General features: G+C 43.4%; 2 protein-coding genes and 1 long non-coding RNA gene across 3 annotated transcripts in view; 1 reads left to right on the plus strand and 2 right to left on the minus strand.

The window, feature by feature from the left end:
- TMEM50B (transmembrane protein 50B) overlaps nt 1–7,179 on the minus strand; it is a 51,556-nt gene extending 44,377 nt beyond the window's left edge. Inside the window, exon 1 of the mRNA XM_026511587.4 lies at nt 7,093–7,179. The gene's annotated coding sequence lies outside the window, so the exon portion shown is untranslated. The remainder of the gene's footprint in view (nt 1–7,092) is intronic.
- Nucleotides 4,288–7,189, minus strand: DNAJC28 (DnaJ heat shock protein family (Hsp40) member C28). Its single transcript, XM_026511449.4, has 2 exons — nt 7,093–7,189; nt 4,288–6,183 (listed from the first exon to the last, which is right to left on the minus strand). The coding sequence occupies exon 2, from the start codon at nt 6,150–6,152 to the stop codon at nt 4,992–4,994; it is 1,161 nt and encodes a 386-aa protein (XP_026367234.2). The 5' UTR covers nt 6,153–6,183; nt 7,093–7,189; the 3' UTR covers nt 4,288–4,991.
- Nucleotides 7,190–7,473: 284 nt separating this feature from the next.
- On the plus strand, nt 7,474–8,373 carry LOC130542605 (uncharacterized). The gene is made up of 2 exons (XR_008957273.1): nt 7,474–7,571; nt 8,127–8,373. It is a non-coding gene; the product is annotated as an uncharacterized LOC130542605 (long non-coding RNA).
- The last annotated feature ends 12,654 nt before the right edge of the window (nt 8,374–21,027 follow it).

The following is a 21,027-nucleotide window of genomic DNA, read 5'->3' on the forward strand; positions in this document are numbered from 1 at the left end:
GAGAGAGAAAGAATCTCAAGCAGGCTCTGTGCTGAGCTTGGAGCCCACGACCGATGAGATCATGACCTGAGCCGAAATCAAGAGTGGGACACTCCGCTGACTGAGCCACCCAGGCGCCCTTATGGAACATTTTTTAAACAAACCTTAAAAACAATAAAAGCTTCTCTTTATTATTTTGTTAGCACAACAACGTACATCATTTAATACTTAGAGTGCTCGTCCTGCGTCCGTAGCCGTGCTGGACTCTTTACCTATGATATCTCAATGACTCCTCACAAGAAGCGATCATTTTGAGTGTTTACACCTGACTAATCCCTAAGTCAGGGAGGTTCGGTATCTTGCCCAAGATCAGACACCTACAGGGGCGCCTGGGTGTTTCAGTCAGTTAAGCAACTGCCTTCGGCTCAGGTCATGATCCTGGGGTCCTGGGATCGAGCCCCAGAGTGGGCTCCTTACTCAGTGGGGAGCCTGCTTCTCCTTCTCCCTCTGCCTGCCACTCCCCCTCCATGTGCTCTCGCTGTCAAATAAATAAATAAAATCTTAAAAAAAAAGATCACACACCTACGAAGTGGCAGAGGCGAGAGTTTAACGGGAGTCCACTGCCCCCGCACCACAATGCAGCTTGTAGCTGCCGTGTACCCCACAGCCGGGAGGGTCTCCTGATCTCATCCGGCTCAGGCACAGGGCTCAGCCCCTCCTCTAGCTGCATTAAGCAGAAAAGGGATTTATTAAAGGCACGGGCACTTGGGGGAAGGCCGAAGAAAGAGGCGCAAGGCTGTTTCGAGGAACAATGCCTAAAACAACACTGAGGAGCTGAGCTGCTAGGAAAACACCAAAGCTGCCGCGGGCCACGGGCACGTACTAGGGTAACTTGGCCCCCGCGGCCGGTGACACTGATGCCGCTTCTCCGTGCACCTGGCAGCCACCACCTTCCCGCACCGGCTGAGCGGAACTTCTAGAGAGAGCCAGCCGATTTCCTCCCCTGCTTCATTCTGAACCATGTCTCCCAAGGACAGGTCTCGGCAGAGCCTAGGTCGCATGCCCATTTTTGAGCATATCTAAGAAAATTAGGAATCTTCTCTCCTGTTGAGATCAGCATCGAAGGTCTGACTTCCTGTGCTAGGAACCACATCCTCCCTAGCTGAGTGACACACACCAATACGGGCCGTTCGGAAGATGAGACGCAGCCAAAAGTACAACAGCCAGCGAGCACATCTTTAAGCAAATCTCTCTGAGAAGTTTGGGGCTCAACTGCGCAAGCTATAAATTCTAAGGCTGAGTCACACGGGACCATAGGCTCCTTGCTAGGTGGTCCTCGAGGTACCCCAGGAAGGACCTGCCCCGCAGCTATGAGTAGGTCTCTCTCTCCTTTTTTTTTTTTTTTTAAGATTTTGTTTATTTGAGAGAGAGAGAGAGCACGAGCAGCAGAGGGAGAGGGACAAGCAGACTCCCCACAACCCTGAGATTATGACCTGAACTGAAGGCAGATACTTAACTAAGCCACTCGGGCACTCCGCCCCCCCTTTTTTAAGATTTTATTTCTTTATTTGGAGTAAGTCTCTCATATAACAATGTTAAGCTTATTTGATATATCTGTCCTGTTGAGACTTTCATGTAGGACCTGTCATGTAGGGGGGCTGGGGGACAGTGGCATACATCAGTCATCTCGAAGAGGAAGCCAGACTTCTGAAATTGGTCTTGGCAGGAAAGAGAATTCCTTAGTCCTTAGTTTCCTAAATCTAGATTTGAGGGAGCGGAAGCGTGCTGTGGGCACCTGAGGATTCTTTCAGAGGTGGGAGAACAGGGGGCTCTGCCACTCTACAGCCGGCTGGGGACAGGGCTCACAGGCAAACTGGGGAGGGCCACAGGCCAGGTTCTCCTGTCCCAGGGACTCCATTCCCTTTGCTGATGGCATCCCAAGCCTTGAAGCAAGTTGTATGGTGACGTTCCAGTCTTGTCTCAGCTGGATAAGAAGTACTATGCCATATTTGTGGGTCTGCCCTTAGGCCAGGGGAGGAGAGGGAGGCCAGTGTCCCCTGCCTGGAACCAGGGTGATGGCAGCAGTAATACCAAGCAACATGAATATTTGGGGGTTACATTTGGGGCTGAGGGGTCTATTTGAACCCCCCTCAGTTACTGATTTCTGGTCATCCAGATGGCAGAATGGTGGATTCCCTTTCAGGACTCCGATAAATGTATGCAGAGCGAACAACACATCATCAAAAAGAAAAGCCAACACTTCTAGGAACAGGCAAATCAGCGTGAGGGGTGCCTGGGGTACCGAGAATGTCCCAAATGGCGGTTGGGTCCCAGTGATGGCGGTCCCAGGCAGTTGGCAGCAAGGAAGTAAGTCAGGAAGTAGCAGGCCCCCATCATACAGACAAGGTCACAGGGGACTCCCATCTCTGGGAGGCCCCCCACCCCCAAGAGCAGAGCTCTTGAAAGGGAGTAGTACTGCAATTCTATCTGTTCTATCAAGGAACAGAAAACTAGAGCCTTGAGGTACCAAGCCAGCCTCAGGTACACAGAACGAGGGCAAAAAACATTTCACGTGGCCGGGAGCCCGAAGTCACTGGGATCTGAGGCTCTATCCTCAGGGTGCCCGGCCAGGGTCCTGGTACCAGAGTCTGAAGAAAGGAGGCCTGAAATGCAAGGCTGGGAATCAGGCAGAGCTTGATCCATGCCAATTAATGAGTTTGGACGGTACTACCACATCTGAAAAGGTGGCAAAGTTGCAAGGTGAAACGCTAACAGGAAAAGGTCAAGGCTGCCTCAGAGGAGAGAGAAGCGTCGGATCACAATTCAACAAACGCTGACAAACCGGCCAAAATCTTTTCTCTGGCCTGAAATTTAGTTCCTTAAATTAGTGAATCGGTTTTTCCATAAGCGAATTTGCCTTCTTCACAAGAATAATCTCTGTTCACAGTTTTTATATCATCAATCAAAAAGCTAAAAAAAATTTATTCAGGACATCAGCCAAAAATACGGTTATTATTCTTAGTAGTTGTTTATATAACAAGGGACCATTGGATAATCATGAAAATGAACTTTATTAACCTTATTAATACAGACAACATTTACAAACATAAAGTGTGTTGTGCTGAAATTAGGAATTTACTAGTGCTGTCTGGTAACCTTTGCGTTATCCAGTACTGAAGATGCCTTCCTTTGTATTATGTTCCTGCAATGCAACCAGGTGTCATACATCTAATTCCCATGCTTAACAAGATTCACAGAATCACAGCCTTCTAAAATGTTTAATAACTATAGTTCTTATTATGTAGCTATATTTCCTACTGTTCACAATTTTGTTTAGAGTAATGCCATCATTGCAGAAGCCACATAACTCATTCAGTGAAATAATCACATCTTATACCAGTTAATTACCCCATCATCTAAGCAGCAAGTCCTAACATTTCCTTTGAAGATGTAGTTTTATTTAGCCATCACGCACTTTACAAAATAACGTGTTCTTTCAAAATCAGAGTGGCAAGTGCCCCTTCTGAACCACATCCACAAGCCAGCACTCTGAGTTAAATAAGGAAACAGATCTGCTCCATTTGACCACTCTCTGTATTCTTCTAGTTGCCCAATTCTGCGGCTTACGCAATTACGCAAACCTAAAAAAGTCAGACTTTCTGAAAGTGGATGGAACGCAACAATCTCATGAATGTCAATCTCTTGTCATTTGCCAAAAGTGCAAACTGGTGCAAAATTCAGACACCTTTTTGTTTATGAAAAGGTTCTTCAGACCGGAAATCAGATCCCTACACTGAGATTTTTTTTTCTTTTTCTTTTTTTAATTTTATTTATTTATTTGACAGAGAGAGAGACAGCCAGCGAGAGAGGGAACACAAGCAGGGGGAGTGGGAGAGGAAGAAGCAGGCTCCCAGCAGAGGAGCTCGATATGGGGCTCGATCCCAGGACTCTGAGCCCTGAGCTGAAGGAAAATGACTAATGACTGAGCCACCCAGGCACCCCTCTACACTGAGATTTTCATATGGAAAAAGCTCCTGGGGAATCCGAAACATGACACAGAGAACCTTCAGGTAGACTTAGAAATGAAGCCAGAAGTGAGACCTTAAGTTCCCACTTAGCCCAAGGATTTTTTTTTTTTTTTACCCCCCAAAGGGTAGAAAATACACCCAAACTCTTTAACAGTGGCCATGGGAGTCTATTTCTAGAACAGCTATATCAACTAGCTTGGCTGATGGATTTCTACAGCCAAGATAATGAAGTTAGGCAGGAAAAAGTACAACTCAGGTATTTTGTGGTTTATTATTATTATTATTATTATTATTATTATTATTATTATTATTATTCAGTACCACAGAGGTCTTTATAAAAAAGGAAGAGTGCAGTAACTCCATGGGCTAATTTCCTGATCGTAACATTTCCACCCACAGTGTCCCAAAAGTCTTAGAACAGTTGTAAGCTTCAATAACCCTAGGGATATAAACGCAGCAAGCTTGCAAAAAACATTCATCATTTGAAGGTTTGCTTGCCTACAGTCCATACTTCCTTAGTTTTGTGATTTTTGTAATACTTTTTAAGGTTTGTTGTTTGTTTCAGTAACTGTTTGAAGATGGCAACAGCAACTGTTTTTATTAGAGCTGAAAACTGCACTAAGACTTTTTGGGATCCCTTTTACATGATTCCCAGTCTGAGTCCTTGTCCTAACTCATTTCACCCATAACTGACATTTAAACTCCAGAATGGGTTCAATTGTTTTCCGAGAAGTTCTCTCCTTTTCTTGCAACATCCTCAGAGCAAAGCTGGTTGAACGTTTCTCAGGCTCAGTTTCTGACAGCTTTCTCACTCACACATCACTGGAGATGGGATTCGTTTGGTGAAAAGTACAAAGACTCGCAGTTCTCACCTCTCAACTGATATTCCAGTTCTCACTCGGCACAGCAATAAATCTCAGCCTCTGTGTGTGATGTCGGCACAACTGAAAATGGTGTGGGGCAGTACTGTGAATATTTAAGTGGTCATATTTTAATAAATTTCCACATATTCATCCAGTTAAAAAAACCTGTCTTGACTTCAGGTATTTTCTCCCCTTCTCCCTGATCAGTGTTGTTTGGGTTTTTATCGGTCACTGCTTCTGTTTTTATAAGGGTCTCATATACTTCCTGGGCTCTGGCAATTTCTTTCTGTGCATCAAAATGGACTTTTTGCCTGGTCAGGAGGGGAACGATTAAATTAAAATCATTAATTCGCTTGTTGAGTTTTCTGATGTTTTCTTGAAACTGCTCACAAACTTGGTTCCACTGTTTCTGTTCACTTGGTGTCATTGGATTCCCAAGTTTTTTCCTTGACACTAAAATCGCCTCTCTGAGTTGATCAATGGTTTCCTTTATTTCCTTTTGCATTAGGATCCATTCTGGTTGGTATCCGTTATCTATCAATATTCTGTTCAGGTTGTGAGTCATGGGATCAATATATGAACAGCCAGAAAATTTTTTTAGAGGTTTTCCCTTCCCACTGAGATTGTCAAAGTCTCCTTTGGCCATTGATTCCTGAATGAGATCCTCCACCAAACGCTCTATAGCCTGAGTTATCTTTTGTTCTTTACTCTGTCTTACATCTTTAACAATTAAACTACCGGCAAAATACTGGCTGTGTAGCTTCTGCTTCTGATATTCCATCGCCTGCTCGGTTGCACGGTCTGCTCTAAACTGCCTATACTGTTTCTCTCGTTGACTTGGAGTTCCAAAACCAATACCTTCAAAACTTAAATAATGCCGGTGTTGGGGTGTTTTATATTTGACTTTGTCTTCTTCTTCCTCTGCTTCTTCAACTTTATTCTGTCGGGCATTTGTTTGTTCTAGCACGTGGGAAAGCACCTTCCTATAAGCTTCTTCGAGCCTTACGAATGTTGCAGAATCCGCAGTACTAGAGCCCCCATCTGGGTGGTATTGCTTGGCAAGCTTACGAAAAGATTCCCTGACATCATCCGCAGAGCATCCTTCATCCAGATTTAGCAGCCTATAATATTCTCTCATCTTCTTTTTGGATTTATGAGTTGACATCATTCTATTTCTAATGACACCAAGATATGGGAGCATTTTCATTCTATTAGATATGATTGAAACAGTTATCAGATGAGATCTTAAGATTTGAGCCATTGTCCCATACATCGTGTTCATAATTATACCCAGAGATCTTCCTAGTGATGGTCTATAAACAGACAACAAATATACAGTGAAGAAATTTGTATTATCTGCAAGTCTCATATTTTCAGCAATAAGGAAATTACAGGTACAATAAGGGGCAGTTCTTTGTAATGCTGCTGCCAAATGCTTATAGCTATAGTTCTCTTATGTTAGCAGAGAAATGGAAATTGATCGTGTTTCGTATTAACATATGGTGATATAATCTGGATTCTACTCCTCACTAAGCAACCACAGAATTTCCAGAGCTGACAGGTTCTTAGAGAGCTAATCCAATCTTCTCATTTTATGAGAAAATGTCAGCCCAGAGGGTTAAGCAACTTAACCCGGTCACACAGCAAGGTGTAAGAAAAATGGTTAGGGTTAAGGCACAATAAGGTGCTTGCTTAATTCTCTGTACCCCTCGCAGATTATAAACTTCATCACCTCCACTGCATCTTCAGTGTAATACTGTCTTCATCAGCTCAAGGAGTCTTCTCATGAGACTTAAAATGCACGAACCAGAGGACACGAACAAGTATGTACCCAGTCTGACACTAAATTGAACAGAAGCAAGTGTCCAACGGACTTTAAGCTCCCTACTTTACCAAGAAGGAGCTGCTTGCCACATGCTAGAAAACCAAGATGAAAGGTGGGCCCTCCCGACACGTTTGCTGTTATTTTTTAAAACGCATGGTCTAGTAGAAGAGAACAACTCATACCTAGATAATGGCAATGAAATGCCAGAAGTGGTTTAATTGGGAGTGGGATTTTGATGTACAAACGCTAAAATTGAGCTCCTGGGGACCCCTATTTTCTGGACAGTTGGGGTCAACGGCTTTTAGAGTTGGGACGGTGGTGGCTGAGCCGAAGGTGGGCCAATGCGGGGCAGTGGTCAGTCCTGACACGGGACACGCCCGCCCCGCCCCCTACTCACCTTCACAGCCTTGGGGAAGGGGCTTAGCGGCTCCCGCCCCCATTGCTGCGCCTCCGCGCATGCGTGCGCGATCTGCCCTTCGCTCTGCCGGTCTCGCAGCGGCCCGGGGGGAGTGTCTCCGCTGGACTGGACCATCTGTCGTCTTACCCTGAGGGGACCACAGTGGGGACGGAGGACAGAATCGGACCTAATCGGGACAGAGGTCCTACTTTAACAGGGAACCCAGGAATCTCTCCTAAAACGAACTCTACCCTGGGGCACACAGGCAGGACAATTCAGAAGGCTCCGCCCCGCCCCGGGCGATACGCCCCGCCTCCGCTCCCACCTCCAGCGGGGGGGGGGGTCCGGCCGATTGGGATTGTGGGAGGTGTAGTTCGCGAGGAAGTGCGGAGCGCCAGGGCCTTCCCGGAAGGAGGCGGGGGCGGTGGAAATGTGGCGATGGCCTGAACCAGGGCGGGCAGACTCCATTGCAGAGAGTGGTGAGTGTAGGTTGGGACCTTTGAAGTCACAGTGGTTCCGCGGTGACGGCCCTCGGTGACTTGCTTTTGAGAAGGGACGACGAAGTCGTTTCCCCGAACAGGACCTGAACGTCCTCTTCCGGGTCTGCAGATGGGGCACCAGCCAGAGACGTGAAAGTTCTATCCAACCCAGAAAGATCTAGCTAACCCAGGCTAGAAACCTAGTCTTTCGTTAATTCAGCAAGTACTCATTGAGCACCTCGCTTAGCCAGGCGTTTGTAGGAAGGGGGTGAGGACAGTCGAGCTTCAGATAAAAACAGGGGTCTCCTGGCTTTGAAGCTCAGCCACTGTCATGGGGATTTCCTCTTTCCCCCTCCTGAACGGGAGGTATTTAAAAAAAGATAGAAAAAGGCAGAAAATTGCTTTTCTCTGTGTCTGTTTACCAGTAAAATAAGGCTACCATACCAATAAATGGTAAATGTATATTTAGCATTTACTTTTTGCCAGCTACTGTGCTAAGTGTTTTTTGTTTAGTCTCTCTCTTTTTTTAAAAGATTTTATTTATTTATTTGACAGAGCGAGACAGCCCGCGCGAGAGAGAACACAAGCATGGGGAGTGGGAGAGGAAGAAGCAGGCTCCCAGCTGAGGAGCTGGATGCGGCGCTCGATCACAGGACCCTGGGATTAGGCCCTGAGCCAAAGGCAGACGCTTAACGACTGAGCCACCTAGGCGCCTCTTTTAATCCTTAGAACAGCCCTATGAGATAAGTGTAGTTATTTTCCTCATTTTACAGATGATGAAATAATAAATGTATCAAACGCACTGAATTTTGTGAGAGTTACACAAAGTATGTAAGCCAGTTCGCACGATATCTGGAGCATTAAGCAATGTATTTTATTATAACTATGCCTCCTAAAAGGAGCCAGAAATAGGTACTGGCCTTTCTAAGCTTCTGAATTATAGACAGTGTAACAATTTGCTACCTCCTGTGTAGTTGCACAGAGAAAGACTTAAATACTGATGCAGAGGGATTTCCTTAATAGCAAACAATGAATTTAAAGAGTTCTGTGTGAAACAAAATAGTGTTTCTGCAGTGTTAACTTTTCTGGCCAACATCTTAAACACAGCCTAAAAGTAGGAAAAAAAGCATAAACACAGTTTTAAAAACTACTCATATTTGTATAGCACTTTGTATTTTACAAAGCGCTTACCACAAATCTCGTTTTGATGTTTGCACTTCAGGAGTTACTATACTTTATCACCATGTAGTTAAGTGCGTTTTGTAAGTTACTAGAACTGTTAAGTCCATTTCTCTCAGAGTGTCAGTTTTATAGTGTGATTCTGTACTTGAAGAAGGTGAATTGGAGTTGGCTGAATAATCCATTAAGAACATTTGCAGCTGCAAAATGCGAACTATCTAACTAATTCAGGGAATTATTTTTCTCATGTATAAGAAATGTGGAGGTAGCCGGTTTCTGGGTATTGGTTCATCTACCAAGAGTTGCCACATTTGCTTTCCCGTTCTCTATATGTACTCTTTCCTTTTTTTAATTTTTGATATTTTATTTTTAAGTAATCGCTACACCCAGTGTGGGGCTTGAGCTCCCTCCCCTGAGATCAAGAGTTGCAGGCTCCAGCGACTGAGCCAGCCAGGAGCTCCAAGGGCTCTGTTTAATCATGTCTTTTCTTTTTTTTCTTCTCTTCTGTTTGCTGGTTCTGTGATAACTGCAAAAAGTTGATTTATTGCCAGTAAGTTACCATAGTAACCAAAAATCACTCTTCCTGAAGCTTGACTTATGGTTCAGTCTGCATCCTAAAACCACGTATTGTCCATTGACGCTTGCAAATGGTAACTTCTGGAGCTACAGTTCCTAGAACCACTGTGAATATGCTTTCCTTACTGGGTGGCCTCTTTTTTAAATTATTTTTTATTTTTTTATTTTAAGTAGGCCTCACGCCCAGTGTGAGGCTTGAACTCACGACCCTGAGATTAAGAGTTGCATGCTCTACCGACTGAGCCAGCCAGACGCCCCTCTGGGTGCCATCTTCATTCATTTTTAAACTATTTGCTGAAGAAAGAGTTTGATGCTGAGGCACCTCGGTGGCTCAGTCGGTTAAGAGTCTGCCTTCCGCTCAGGTCATGATCCTGGGGTCCTGGGATCAAGCCCCGAGTTGGATTCCCTGCCTGCCTCTCCCTCTGCCTGCCCCCTGCCCCCCTCCCACTGGTGCTCTGTCTCTCTCTCTCTCTCTCTCTCTCTCAAATAAATAAATAAATAAATAAAATCTCTTAAAAAGAGTTTGATGTAGAGTTTCAGCTTTTAAAGCAGTGGGTTAATTTACATAACACAACAATACTCTACAGTCTAGGGGGGATTAGGGAAAGGTACCATGGAAAAGAAGATTCACATTCATTTGGATAGCTTCTCCTTTTCTCTCTTCCCAGCTAGGTAAACCAGTTATCAAACCTTCCTGTGTGGGCCACACACAGCATCTGTGGGACTTGACCAGTGGTAAACTGCCCTCTCCCACCCATGACGTTTGATTTTCATTTTTTTTTTTTAAAGATTTTATTTATTTATTTGACAGAGAGAGAGACAGCCAGCGAGAGAGGGAACACAAGCAGGGGGAGTGGGAGAGGAAGAAGCAGGCTTATAGCAGAGGAGCCTGATGTGGGGCTCGATCCCATAACTCCAGGATCACGCCCTGAGCCGAAGGCAGACGCTTAACCGCTGTGCCACCCAGGCGCCCCTGATTTTCATTTTTGGCATGGAATTAATGTGATGATTTATAATTGTCACTTGAGCCTGAATTTGACTGGTGCTGATCCAGAGCACTTTCTGTTACTTGAAATTGTGACTAATGTCTATACCTCCAGCTAATTGCAGGCCACTGGGGGGTAAACAAAAGCACACTGTCAGTCTGGGAACCGAGATTTGAATTGTTTCTAACCCATATTACATTTATTCACCATGTTTATTGAAATCACTACTTTACAGCATGGCTACTCTCTGCTTTTCTCACCCTTCAGAATTTGTGTCCAGCTTTATTGAGGTCTAATTGACAAATAAAAATTTTATATATTTTAGGTGTACAGTTTGATAATTTGATATACGTATATATTGTGAATATATACGTATATTTCTTTCTTTCTTTCTTTCTTTTCCTTTCTTTCTTTCTTTCTTTCTTTCTTTCTTTCTTTCTTTCTTTCCCTCTTTCTTTCTTTCTTTCTTTCTTTCTTTCTTTCTCTCTCTCTCCCTCCCTCCCTCCCTCCCTCCCTTCCTTCCTTCCTTCCTTCCTTCCTTGTAAAAACACATAAGATCTACTCCTCTAGCAAATTTCAAGTATACAGTACAAAATTGTTAACTATAGTCAGTCTAGATGTTGTGATAAGTTAAAAAGACCAGTAAGTATATGGGGACCCCTGGGTGGCTCAGTCAGTTGGGTGTCTGCCTTCGGCTTAGGTCATGATCCCAGAGTCCTGGGATCAAGGCCTGAGTTGGGCCCTTTGCTCAGTGGAGAGCCTGCTTCTCCCTCTACCTCTCACCCTGCTCTCTCTCTCAAATAAATATGATCTTAAAAAAAAAAAAAAGACCAGTATATGGAGGGTTTTCCTCCTTTCACTGCTTACCAGTTGTCAAAGATTTGAGCAATAAAACTCTAAACACATTAAAACTGTCACATTAACACTATTTGCTAGAGAATCATCCAAGATGCTTTATAGAGAGAATAGGTTTTAAGGCAAATGGAATTCCAAAACAGCTTTGTAATGAGATGTGAGGCGGCTTCCGCTCAAAAAGCCCACTCTCTAGGAATGCCCCCTAAATGCCCTTTTTGTCTTAGGGCTCGTCATCCAGAGACACCTCAGCTCTAGTGAGGTGATACTAGATCATTCGGTCCATGCTATCCTGAATAGAAGAGCACAGGAAATGAGTATATAAATGCAGTTTGTTGCCCAAACTCTTTTTGAAGGTGCCCTTCCTGCTTAAATAAATAACATTTCTTGTATTAAGTGAAATTAAAGAATCACATAATTTCTGTTCTTGACAGCGAGGTTTAATTATCTACTCTGGGAGATATCTACAGTGAGCGAGTGTTTCTGTCTTTGTTCTTAGGAAATACATGTTGAAATATTTATGGAGAAAGGGATATGATGTCTGCAAATTACTCTCCAGTGATTTAGAAATAAATGCATGGGGGCGCCTGGGTGGCACAGCGGTTAAACGTCTGCCTTTGGCTCAGGGCGTGATCTCGGCGTTATGGGATCGAGCCCCACATCAGGCTCCTCTGCTATGAGCCTGCTTCTTCCTCCCCCACTCCCCCTGCTTGTGTTCCCTCTCTCGCTGGCTGTCTCTATCTCTGTCAAATAAATAAATAAAATCTTAAAAAAAAAAAAAAAAGAAATGCATGTACAGAGCAAGGGAGAAAGAGAGCAAACAATAAACCAGATAGAGTGAAATGCTAATTGGAAAATCTGGGTAAAGGTTATTTGGAAGGTTCTGGTATTCTTGCAACTTCTGTTTAGGTACTTCGTAATTTTTTTAAAAATTTATTCATAATTGCCAAAAATTGGAAGGAACCAAGATGTCCTTCAGTAAATGAATAAACTGTGGTTCATACATACAATAAAATATTATTCAGTGATAAAAAGTAATTGAGCTATCAAGCCTTGAAAAGACAAGGAAGAACCTTAAATGCATATTGCTAAGTGAAAGAAACCAATCTGAAAAGGCTCCATATATGATTCCAACTATATAAAACTATAAAAATAGTTTTAAAAATTCCGTGGGGCGCCTGGGTGGCTCAGACGTTAAGCATCTGCCTTCAGCTCAGGGTGTGATCCCGGAGTTCTGGGATTGAGCCCCACATCAGGCTCCTCCACTGGGAGACTGCTTCTTCCTCTCCCACTCCCCCTGCTTGTGTTCCCTCTCTCGCTGGCTGTCTCTCTCTCTGTCAGATAAATAAATAAAATCTTAAAAAAAAAAATAAAAATTCAGTGGATTAAAAATAGGCCAAAAGGACTTGAAAAGACCTCTCTCCAAAGTAGATATACAAATGGCCAACAAGCATATGTGGAGAAGCTCAGCACCACCAATCATTAGGGAAATGCAAATCAAAACCACAGTGAGAGAGCACCTCACACCCATTAGGATGGCTGCTATCAGACAAAACCAAACAAAATAACAAGCGATGGCCAGGATGTGGAGAAGCTGGAACCCTCATGAGAACACAAAATGGTGGGAACATTTTGGTGGTCACAATTGCCCAAGGCCACACAGTTTGTGGCAGATTTTTCTGCCAGTCTAAATCTGCAGATTTAATCTGCACAGTTAGTGCAAGATTTTTCCTATAAGCCTCCCTATCCGGAGGGCAAACATGATGACATGCTGCAAAAGGGAAAGAAAGTGCTAGAGTGTTTGCATACTGGTTTGGCATGTGGCTTTCTAAAATAACCACCTCAGTTCCGAAAGGAATTTGTTTCAGAATGTAATTAGAAGTACCAGACCTTCGTTAAGTCAGTTAGTAGATTTTTAAATGTATTATTTGTGTCCAAATCATCAGCTGACAAAAGTACTAAGAACAAGAAATCATTTCCCAGTAACACTCTTCGGAGCCTCATTCCTGTGTCGTTCCGCCCTAGGCAGGCCTGGGCTCTTTTCTTCATTTTATAAAGTAATCAGTGAAAAACGGACATTTCAGGGGCACCTGGGTGGCTCAGTTGGTTAAGTGTCTGCCTTTGGCTCACGTCATGATCCCGGGGTCCTGGGATGGAGCCCACATCTGGCTCCCTGCTTGGCAGGGACTCTGCTTCTCCCTCTCCCTCTGCTGCTCCCCCTGCTTGTGCTCTCTCACTCTCTCTGTTAAATAAATAAAATCTTTTAAAAATATAAATAAACAAAATCAAAATTGACATTTCATTGAAGATTTTTTAGAGGACACAGAAGGGAGGGTTCCATTCAAAGCCACCAAGGAAAACTTCCTAAAAGTTGCCAGCACATACCTGTTCTGTTCCCAGGCCCAGTCAGGTACCTTACACCTCTCATCTCCTTGCTTCTCCCTGCCTTGTCTTCTCTAAAATGCACTCCAAGTTTCAGCACTTCATGCAGGAAGCACTGAAGCACTGAAGTTTGCCACTTCACCCAGCCTTTCAAGGATCATTTCTTATCTTCAACTGGGTGCCTTGCAAGCATGTGTGTGTGTTGGGGAGATGGTGGTGTCTGTCTCATTCCTGATGCCACGTGGCTTATCAAAGAGTTAAACTACAAAACAATTCCTTTCTCTTCTCTAGGTCCAGAAGTAAAATCCTGCTAAGTAAGAAAAATAAGATCTTTTACTCCAAACCATTAACAATAAAAATACATAAGTAGCAATGACAGAATGTTCTTAATCAATAAATTGTCCATTTAAAAGGCCATGCTCAGCATAAAAATGTTTCACACAAACTTTAGGATCTTGTTTACCTCTGAAAATCTTAAGAGAGGGAGTCTAAGATTTTCCTTTGAATCACTATAATAACAAACAAAATTTTAAAATAATTTAAAGGGTGGGATCAAATAACTATAGGAGATTGGAAACATAAATCATGAAACATCCCTCGCTTTGCAGCCTGGAAAGAGAATGAGCCCAATCTCTAGGTACAGCTGTGGAAAGGGGCCAGTGTATTTTCTGAATAAACAAATTTTGCTAAATTATATTCAGAAAAGGATGAATCAATTTGCACTCCAGCCTATCTGGGAATACCTGTTACTCCACATCCTTGATAACATAGTGGTTTAGCAATCAGAATGACAGACCATAGCAGGTGTTGGTGAGGAGAAACCAAAACCCTCACATATTGCTGGTGAGAATGTAAAATGGAACAACCCCTGTAGAAAACAGTTCGCAGGGGCGCCTGGGTGGCTCAGTGGGTGAAGTGTCTGCCTTCAGCTCAGGTCATGATCCCAGGGTCCTGGGATTGAGTCCCGCATGTGGCTCCTTGCTACGTGGGGAGCCTGCTTCTCTCTCTGCCTGCCACTCCCCTGCTTGTGCTTGTTCTCTGTCTCTCTCTCTCCCCTCTCTCTCTGACAAATAAATAAATAAAATTAAAAAAAAAAAAGAAAAAGAAAACCGCAGTTACTCAAAAAGTTAAACATGGTGTTGTCACGTGACTCAGCACGTCTCCTCCAGGGTATATACCGAAGGGAACTGGAAATACACTTCCACACAAAAACACGTATACAACTATTCATAGCAGCATTATTTATGATGGCCAAAAGTAGATATAACCACGTGTCCATCAACTGAAGAATGGATAAACAAAAACCAAAATGCACCATATGCATACAACTGAATATTACTCCATCATAAAAATGTATAAAGTACTGATACACATTACAACACGGGTGGACCTTGAAAACATGCTACGTGAAAGAAGCCAGATACTAAAGATGAGTGAATGCAGGTAGACAGGGTTCTCCTTTTGGAGTCATGAAAATGTTCTGGAATTAGGTAGTGGTTATTGTTGTACAACCTTGTCAATTTTGTAGAAATCACTGAATTGTATTTCAATGGTTGAATTTTATACTATGAATTCTATCTCAATGAAAAATTAAAAGTGTTAATATTTTTAAGAAATTAGAGTACAGTCGGTATTTTGTATAGTTTAATATTTAGAAATTCATATGTAATAAAATCGTATGGCAGTCATAAATTAAAATTGAAAATGTGTAACCAAGTGATTTAGACTTTGATTTAAAATTGAAATCTTCCTGGGGCACCTGGGTGACTCTGTTGGTTAAGCATCTGCCTTCAGCTCAGGTCATGATCCTGGAGTCCTGGGATCAAGCCCCGCATCAAGCCCCACATCAGGATCCCTGCTCAGTGGAAAGCCCCTCACCCTGCTCATACTGTCTCCCTCTCTCTCTCAAATAAATAAAATCTTTTTTAAAAATTGAAATCTTCCTAAGTTTACATATATTATCAGCATATCTAAGAGAATTTTAGCCATCAACTTATAAGTTTTCAAGGTATCAAAGTAATGCTCAGAGAATTCTTAAGTCAGATGATAAAAGTATTGCGAAAGAAAACAAACACAGAAAACTTAAAATTCAGCCTCAAGTGTTTTCATGTGTCAATGGAGTCAACTATTAACCAAAGTCCCCTTAACAATAATGGTTAATGTTTACTAAGAAATAGGGTTGCCTGGCTGGCTCAGTCAGAGGAGCATGTGGCTCCCGATCTTGGGGTGGTGAGTTTGAGCCCCATGTTGGGCGTGGAGGTTACTTAAAGTAAATAAAATTTAAAGAAATAAAATAAAAGATATGTAAGCTGAGTTTTGAATGTGTAACTTTAATAAATTGAGTATTAGTTTTAAAAAGCAAAATATACCTGAAAAATCTCCCTTCTCATCCCTGTTCCCCTCCTTTTGTTGAGGCAATGGTACCAGCTGCTGTCCTTGCAGAAATAATCAACACATAAGAATGGCCTCGCAGGGGCGCCACTGGGTGGCCCAGTCTGGTAGGTGTCTGCCTTCAGCTCAGGTCAAGGTCCTGGAGTCCTGCGATCGAGCCCCATGTTGGGCTTCCTGCTCAGAGAGAGTCTGCTGCTCTCTCTCCTTAAGCCCCTCCCCCAACTCATGCTCATGCACTCTCTCTCTCAAGTAAATGAATAAAATCTTAAAAAAAAAAAAAAAAAAGAATGCCCTTGGGGCACCTGGGTGGTGCATTTGGTTAAGTATCTGACTCTTGATTTTGACTCAGGTCGTGATCTTGGGGTTGTGAGATCAAACCCCATGTCAGACTCTGTGCTTGGCGGGGAGTCTGCTCAAGAGTCTCTCTCTGCCCCTGCCCCGTCCCCTCCCTCCCTAACTCTCCCCACTTCTCTACCTTTCAAAGAAAGAAAGAAAAAAAAAAAAGAATGCCCTTTTACTCCCATTCCCCTTTAATATATAAATGGAAGCACAGTATACTTACATACCTTCCTTTACCCTTTTCACTTAACAATATGTATCGATGTAGAAAAATCCCAGCATTCTTTTGAAGAAAATAATATTTACAGAGAACCCCCACAGTGTTTACTCTCACTCATTCAGCATGATCTCTAGCAACAGCCAAGCCGCGATGGCGGTCAGGCTGGCTGTTCTAGTGGCCAGGAGATGCCACTGCGTTCATGGCTCTCAGTGTCTCAGAAGGGCTGCCTGAAAGCTGGCACAAATTTTGGGAGGAGATAATAGCTGTTAGGGGCTCAATTGTTTTTTCCCCTCCCAAATTTGTATGTTGAACCTCCTAACCCCCTAGTACCTCAGAATGTAGGAAATAGGAAATTGGGCCTTTAAAGGAGCAATTAACATCAGGCCACTGGGGTGCCCCCTAATCCAATCTGACTGGTGTCCTTATGAGAGGAGGCAATCTGGACACACCAAGGGACACCGGGAATGCATGTGCACACAAAGGAAAGGCTAGGTGAGGACGCAGTGAGAAAGTGGCCTTAGAAACATTGATCTTGAACGTCCAGCATCCAGAACCGTGAAAGAGTAATTTCTGGGTTAAGTCCCAGTCTGTGGTATTTTGTTACAGCAGCCTGAGCAGACCGATACCCAGGTTGTGTGATCCTCATACGTTCGTTCAGTGGACTCCAGGAATTTGTATTATCCTAAACTGTGGCTTCCCAGATGGAAAACTCTAAAAGCAAAGTGGAGGCTTTAGTGTCCTCAGTTTCCTCTGGCTGGACGCACCTGTCCTGCAGATCTCACTCCAGGCGCACACTGCCTCCTCCTCGCCTCCTTCAGGGCTATCAGGGATGTTTTGCATTCTGGCGAGCACGCTTGGGGCCCCAGAGCCTTGGGGCAAGGGAATGGGTGTAAGATGCTGGGATTTCTGGCTTGCTGAAAGGTGCATCATGGGGCGGCGGTAGCTATTTCTAACTTGGCCTCTAGGAGAAAGGAAGCAGAAGCTCATTCCCTGTTCCTTGAGACACCCTTCCCCTACCTTCGGCGGCATCCCTCTCTCCTGGGCCCCCAACTGCACTGCTGGTTCATTTTCAGGCTCCTTTGAAGGCCTTTCTCTCACTCAATTGCCAAGTATGCTAGTGCTGCGGAGCTCTGTGAGTTGTGCACTCTAATTACCTAAATTGTCTACACTCTCCTACCCACTCAGTTCCAGAACCTAAGCTCCCTCTCTGAGCTAATGAGCTAGGAGTGGTATCCGGGAGGTCAGTCACAATCCTTGAAGGTTCAGAGGAGTCCCACTTCCCTCTGAACAGTATTCCCTCATTTTGCAAAAGAAAGGCACACCTTGCACACATCCTGATTCTTACTAGGGTGCTGTGACCACCCTCAGGGCACCAAACAAAGGCACACCGGAAAAGGCTGATTTGCTGTGGATGCTGAGAAAGCAAAATAAATCCTTTATAAATCTGGAAGGTTTTCAATACTTGGCTTTCAACAAAAGTGAAGGACGACCTAATAGATTTGTCAGCTGAATATTTAATTTAAAATGATTTTTGGTGATAGATCTTGTTTTGTTTTTGCACATAACTGAAGCAGTCAAGGGATTGAGTGGTATTGCTATAACAAAACATTTTTTTCCTGTAAAAGTTTGGAGTTTAGTGGTGCAGAAAAATTTAAAATGCTGTTTGATTCTGAGTGCCCACAAATACTTCAATGTGTGAACATTTTTTTAAAAAATGAAATTGGGAATATTTAAATCTTCATGCTTTTATCACAATGCTTAGAATATAGGTGGGGCTCAGGAGTTAGCATTTGTACTAAATTTACCCATGAGAATTACCAGGTTAACAGATGGAGGATTGAGGATTAGGATTGCGGTTCAGAAAGACAAACTTTAATATGATTTCTGTCACAAAGCATGGAAGTTCTATTTATGTTCATTTAAGTGACATCATATTCTGAATGTGAAGGATTTTTTATTTTAAAATTTTATTTATTTTTTTAAAGTAGGCTCCACGCCCAATGTGGGGGCTTGAACTCATGACCCTGAGATCAAGAGTCACATGCTCCATTGACTGAATGAGCCAGCCAGACATCCCCTGAATGTGAAGTATTTTAAATGTGTGATGTATTTTATAACATCGGATTAAATGTAATCGTGATGTATTTAATAAACTATGAATTAGGGGCATCTGGGTGGCTCAGTTGGTTAAGTGTCTGCCTTCGGCTCAGCTCATGATCCCAGGGTCCTGGTATGGAGCCTCCTGTCAGGCTCCCTGTTCAGCGGGGAGCCTGCTTTTCCCTCTCCCTTTGCCCCTTCCCTGCTACTGCTCTCTCTCACAAATAAATAAAATCTTAAAAAAACCCCAAACTATGAATTAATTTTTTTTAAAGCTTTTATTTATTTGACAGAGAGACACAATGAGAGAGGGAACACAAGCGGGGGGGGGGGGGGGGCGTGAGGGAGAAGCAGGCTTCCTGCTGAGCAGGAAGCCTGCAGCAGGGCTCAGTGGATCCCAGGACCCTGGGATCATGACCTGAGTTGAAGGCAGACGTTTAACAACTGAGGCACCCAGGCGCCCCTGAATTAATGTTTTTACAGTGATGTTAGGAGTTGTAGCTTTTGTTTTGGAAAACAGTTTTACGGGGATATAATTCATATGCCACACAGTTTATCCATTTAAAAAATACAGTTGAGTGGCTTTAAATATGTCCATGGGGTCATGCAACCATCTCCACAATCAATTCTAGAACATTCTCCTTACCTAACAGAAACCCTGTATCCTTTAGTCCTCACCCTCAGAGTACATCTATCCCCATGGCCCTGGGCAACTACTAATTTAGTCTGTGTCTGTATGGATTTTCTTCTTCTGGACCTTCCATATCAATGGAATTATAGATATGGTCATATGTGACTGGATTCTTTCACTTCGCATGTTTCAAGGTTCATCCATGTTGTATGTATCAGTGCTTCATTTCCTTCAGTGATAGTAACACTCTATTGTATGGAAAGACCACATATTCTTTATCGATTCATTAGCTGATGGACATTTGGATTGTTTCTTACAAATTAATTTAAAAATGTTAATTAAACTATCAGCTCCAGGGCCGCCTGGCTGGTTCAGTTGGAAGAGTGTGCGACTCTTGATCTCGGGGTCATGAGTTTGAGCTCCACATTGGATGTAGAGATTACTTAAATAAATATTTAAAAAAATTAAAAACCAGTTGGCTCCAGACAAAGGAAAATGGCCTTATGTTGTGGTAAGTAAAAGGCTGACATGGTCAGCGGAAGATGGCTGTCAGAGCCTGTCTCTTAAACAGTAGAGGAGGGGGCAAGAATTTATGTTACCGAGGTAATTGGTAAAAAAGCAGCGCAGGGAGACAGGCCTAGAGGAACTGTCAGTGTTAATAGGAACATGAACTTAAAAAAACCCCAAAACTCAAAAAACAACTGGGGTTTTATTCATCTTCCTGAACTACTTGCAGCTGCACTGGTCACTCGAGCTGTGGGATCGGACCCTTGTCACACGGCGGCTCCCGGGCATGGGAATCCCCTCAGCGCGCAAAGGGCACCCACTACTGTGTGAGAGGCAGTGTCACACTCTCCAGAGTGCGAGGCCATATTCCTGTTCTCCCTTGACCCCTGGCTGTGAGCTGGGGAGGTGGTGGGGGGGACCTAAACTTGGCCAATTGGATCATCCTACCTGGGACTTTAAGCCTGGACGAATGGCCCAGAGACACAGGCAGGCAGAGTGCGTTTCACTTGTGGGGACACGGCAGATGGGATGCCCACTAGAAGTGGGGCCAGCAGAGCCTGACGTGGCCTGGCAGCAGCATCCTTGATAGTCTCCTTCTGGGGCCAAGATTTTGGCTGTGGTTCTGCTCCCTTAGCATGAGAGAGAATAGCCGAGAGAACTGTGGTGAAAAAAATGAGGGTCTAGCAGCTGTATCAGTTATTAAACTTTATTATGATTAGATACTACGTTGTACTTGAGTTACTGAAGAATTTTGTATAGCAGTTAAAAAGAATTAAGTAAAAAACTGAGAAGGAACATTTAGAGACCATAAAGTTTCTCTTAGAAATTAACCATCTTCTGTAGAACTTTTGGCTAGTTTTAGAACTCACACTTGAATCCTTTGTTATGAACAGCAGCGTTGTGTAACAGTTGGACCCCCCCCCCCGCCCAATCTTTCTACCTGAACTACAAGGTGTGACCAAAGGCTGATCTGTTTTATTCCCGTGTATATACAGTCATCTACAATAAAAGATAAATGTCCATATTTATTACAATAAAATACTAACCTTGTCTTTGCCTTTTTTGTATTGGCTTTTTCATAACTTAAATGACCTTTTCTCGGAGTATCATTATGAACTAATGGCTGCTCATATACTCATCATGTCCAAATAATACTGTTTATCCCAAACTAGACAGCAGGACACCCTTGAAGATGATTCCCTTGTTCTTTCAGTATCATCCCTATCTTCAAATGTTTTTTGGTTTCTGGCTACCAGATAATTCAGACACATTTTGATTCTTCTTATCCCAAGATAT

Source organism: Ursus arctos, unplaced genomic scaffold, assembly GCF_023065955.2.
Source record: "Ursus arctos isolate Adak ecotype North America unplaced genomic scaffold, UrsArc2.0 scaffold_4, whole genome shotgun sequence".
Taxonomy (NCBI): domain Eukaryota; kingdom Metazoa; phylum Chordata; class Mammalia; order Carnivora; family Ursidae; genus Ursus; species Ursus arctos.

What these genes read in the sequence shown, in the direction of transcription:
- DNAJC28 (XM_026511449.4), bottom strand. Translation starts at nt 6,152, where the DNA reads ATGAACACGATGTATGGGACAATGGCTCAAATCTTAAGATCTCATCTG.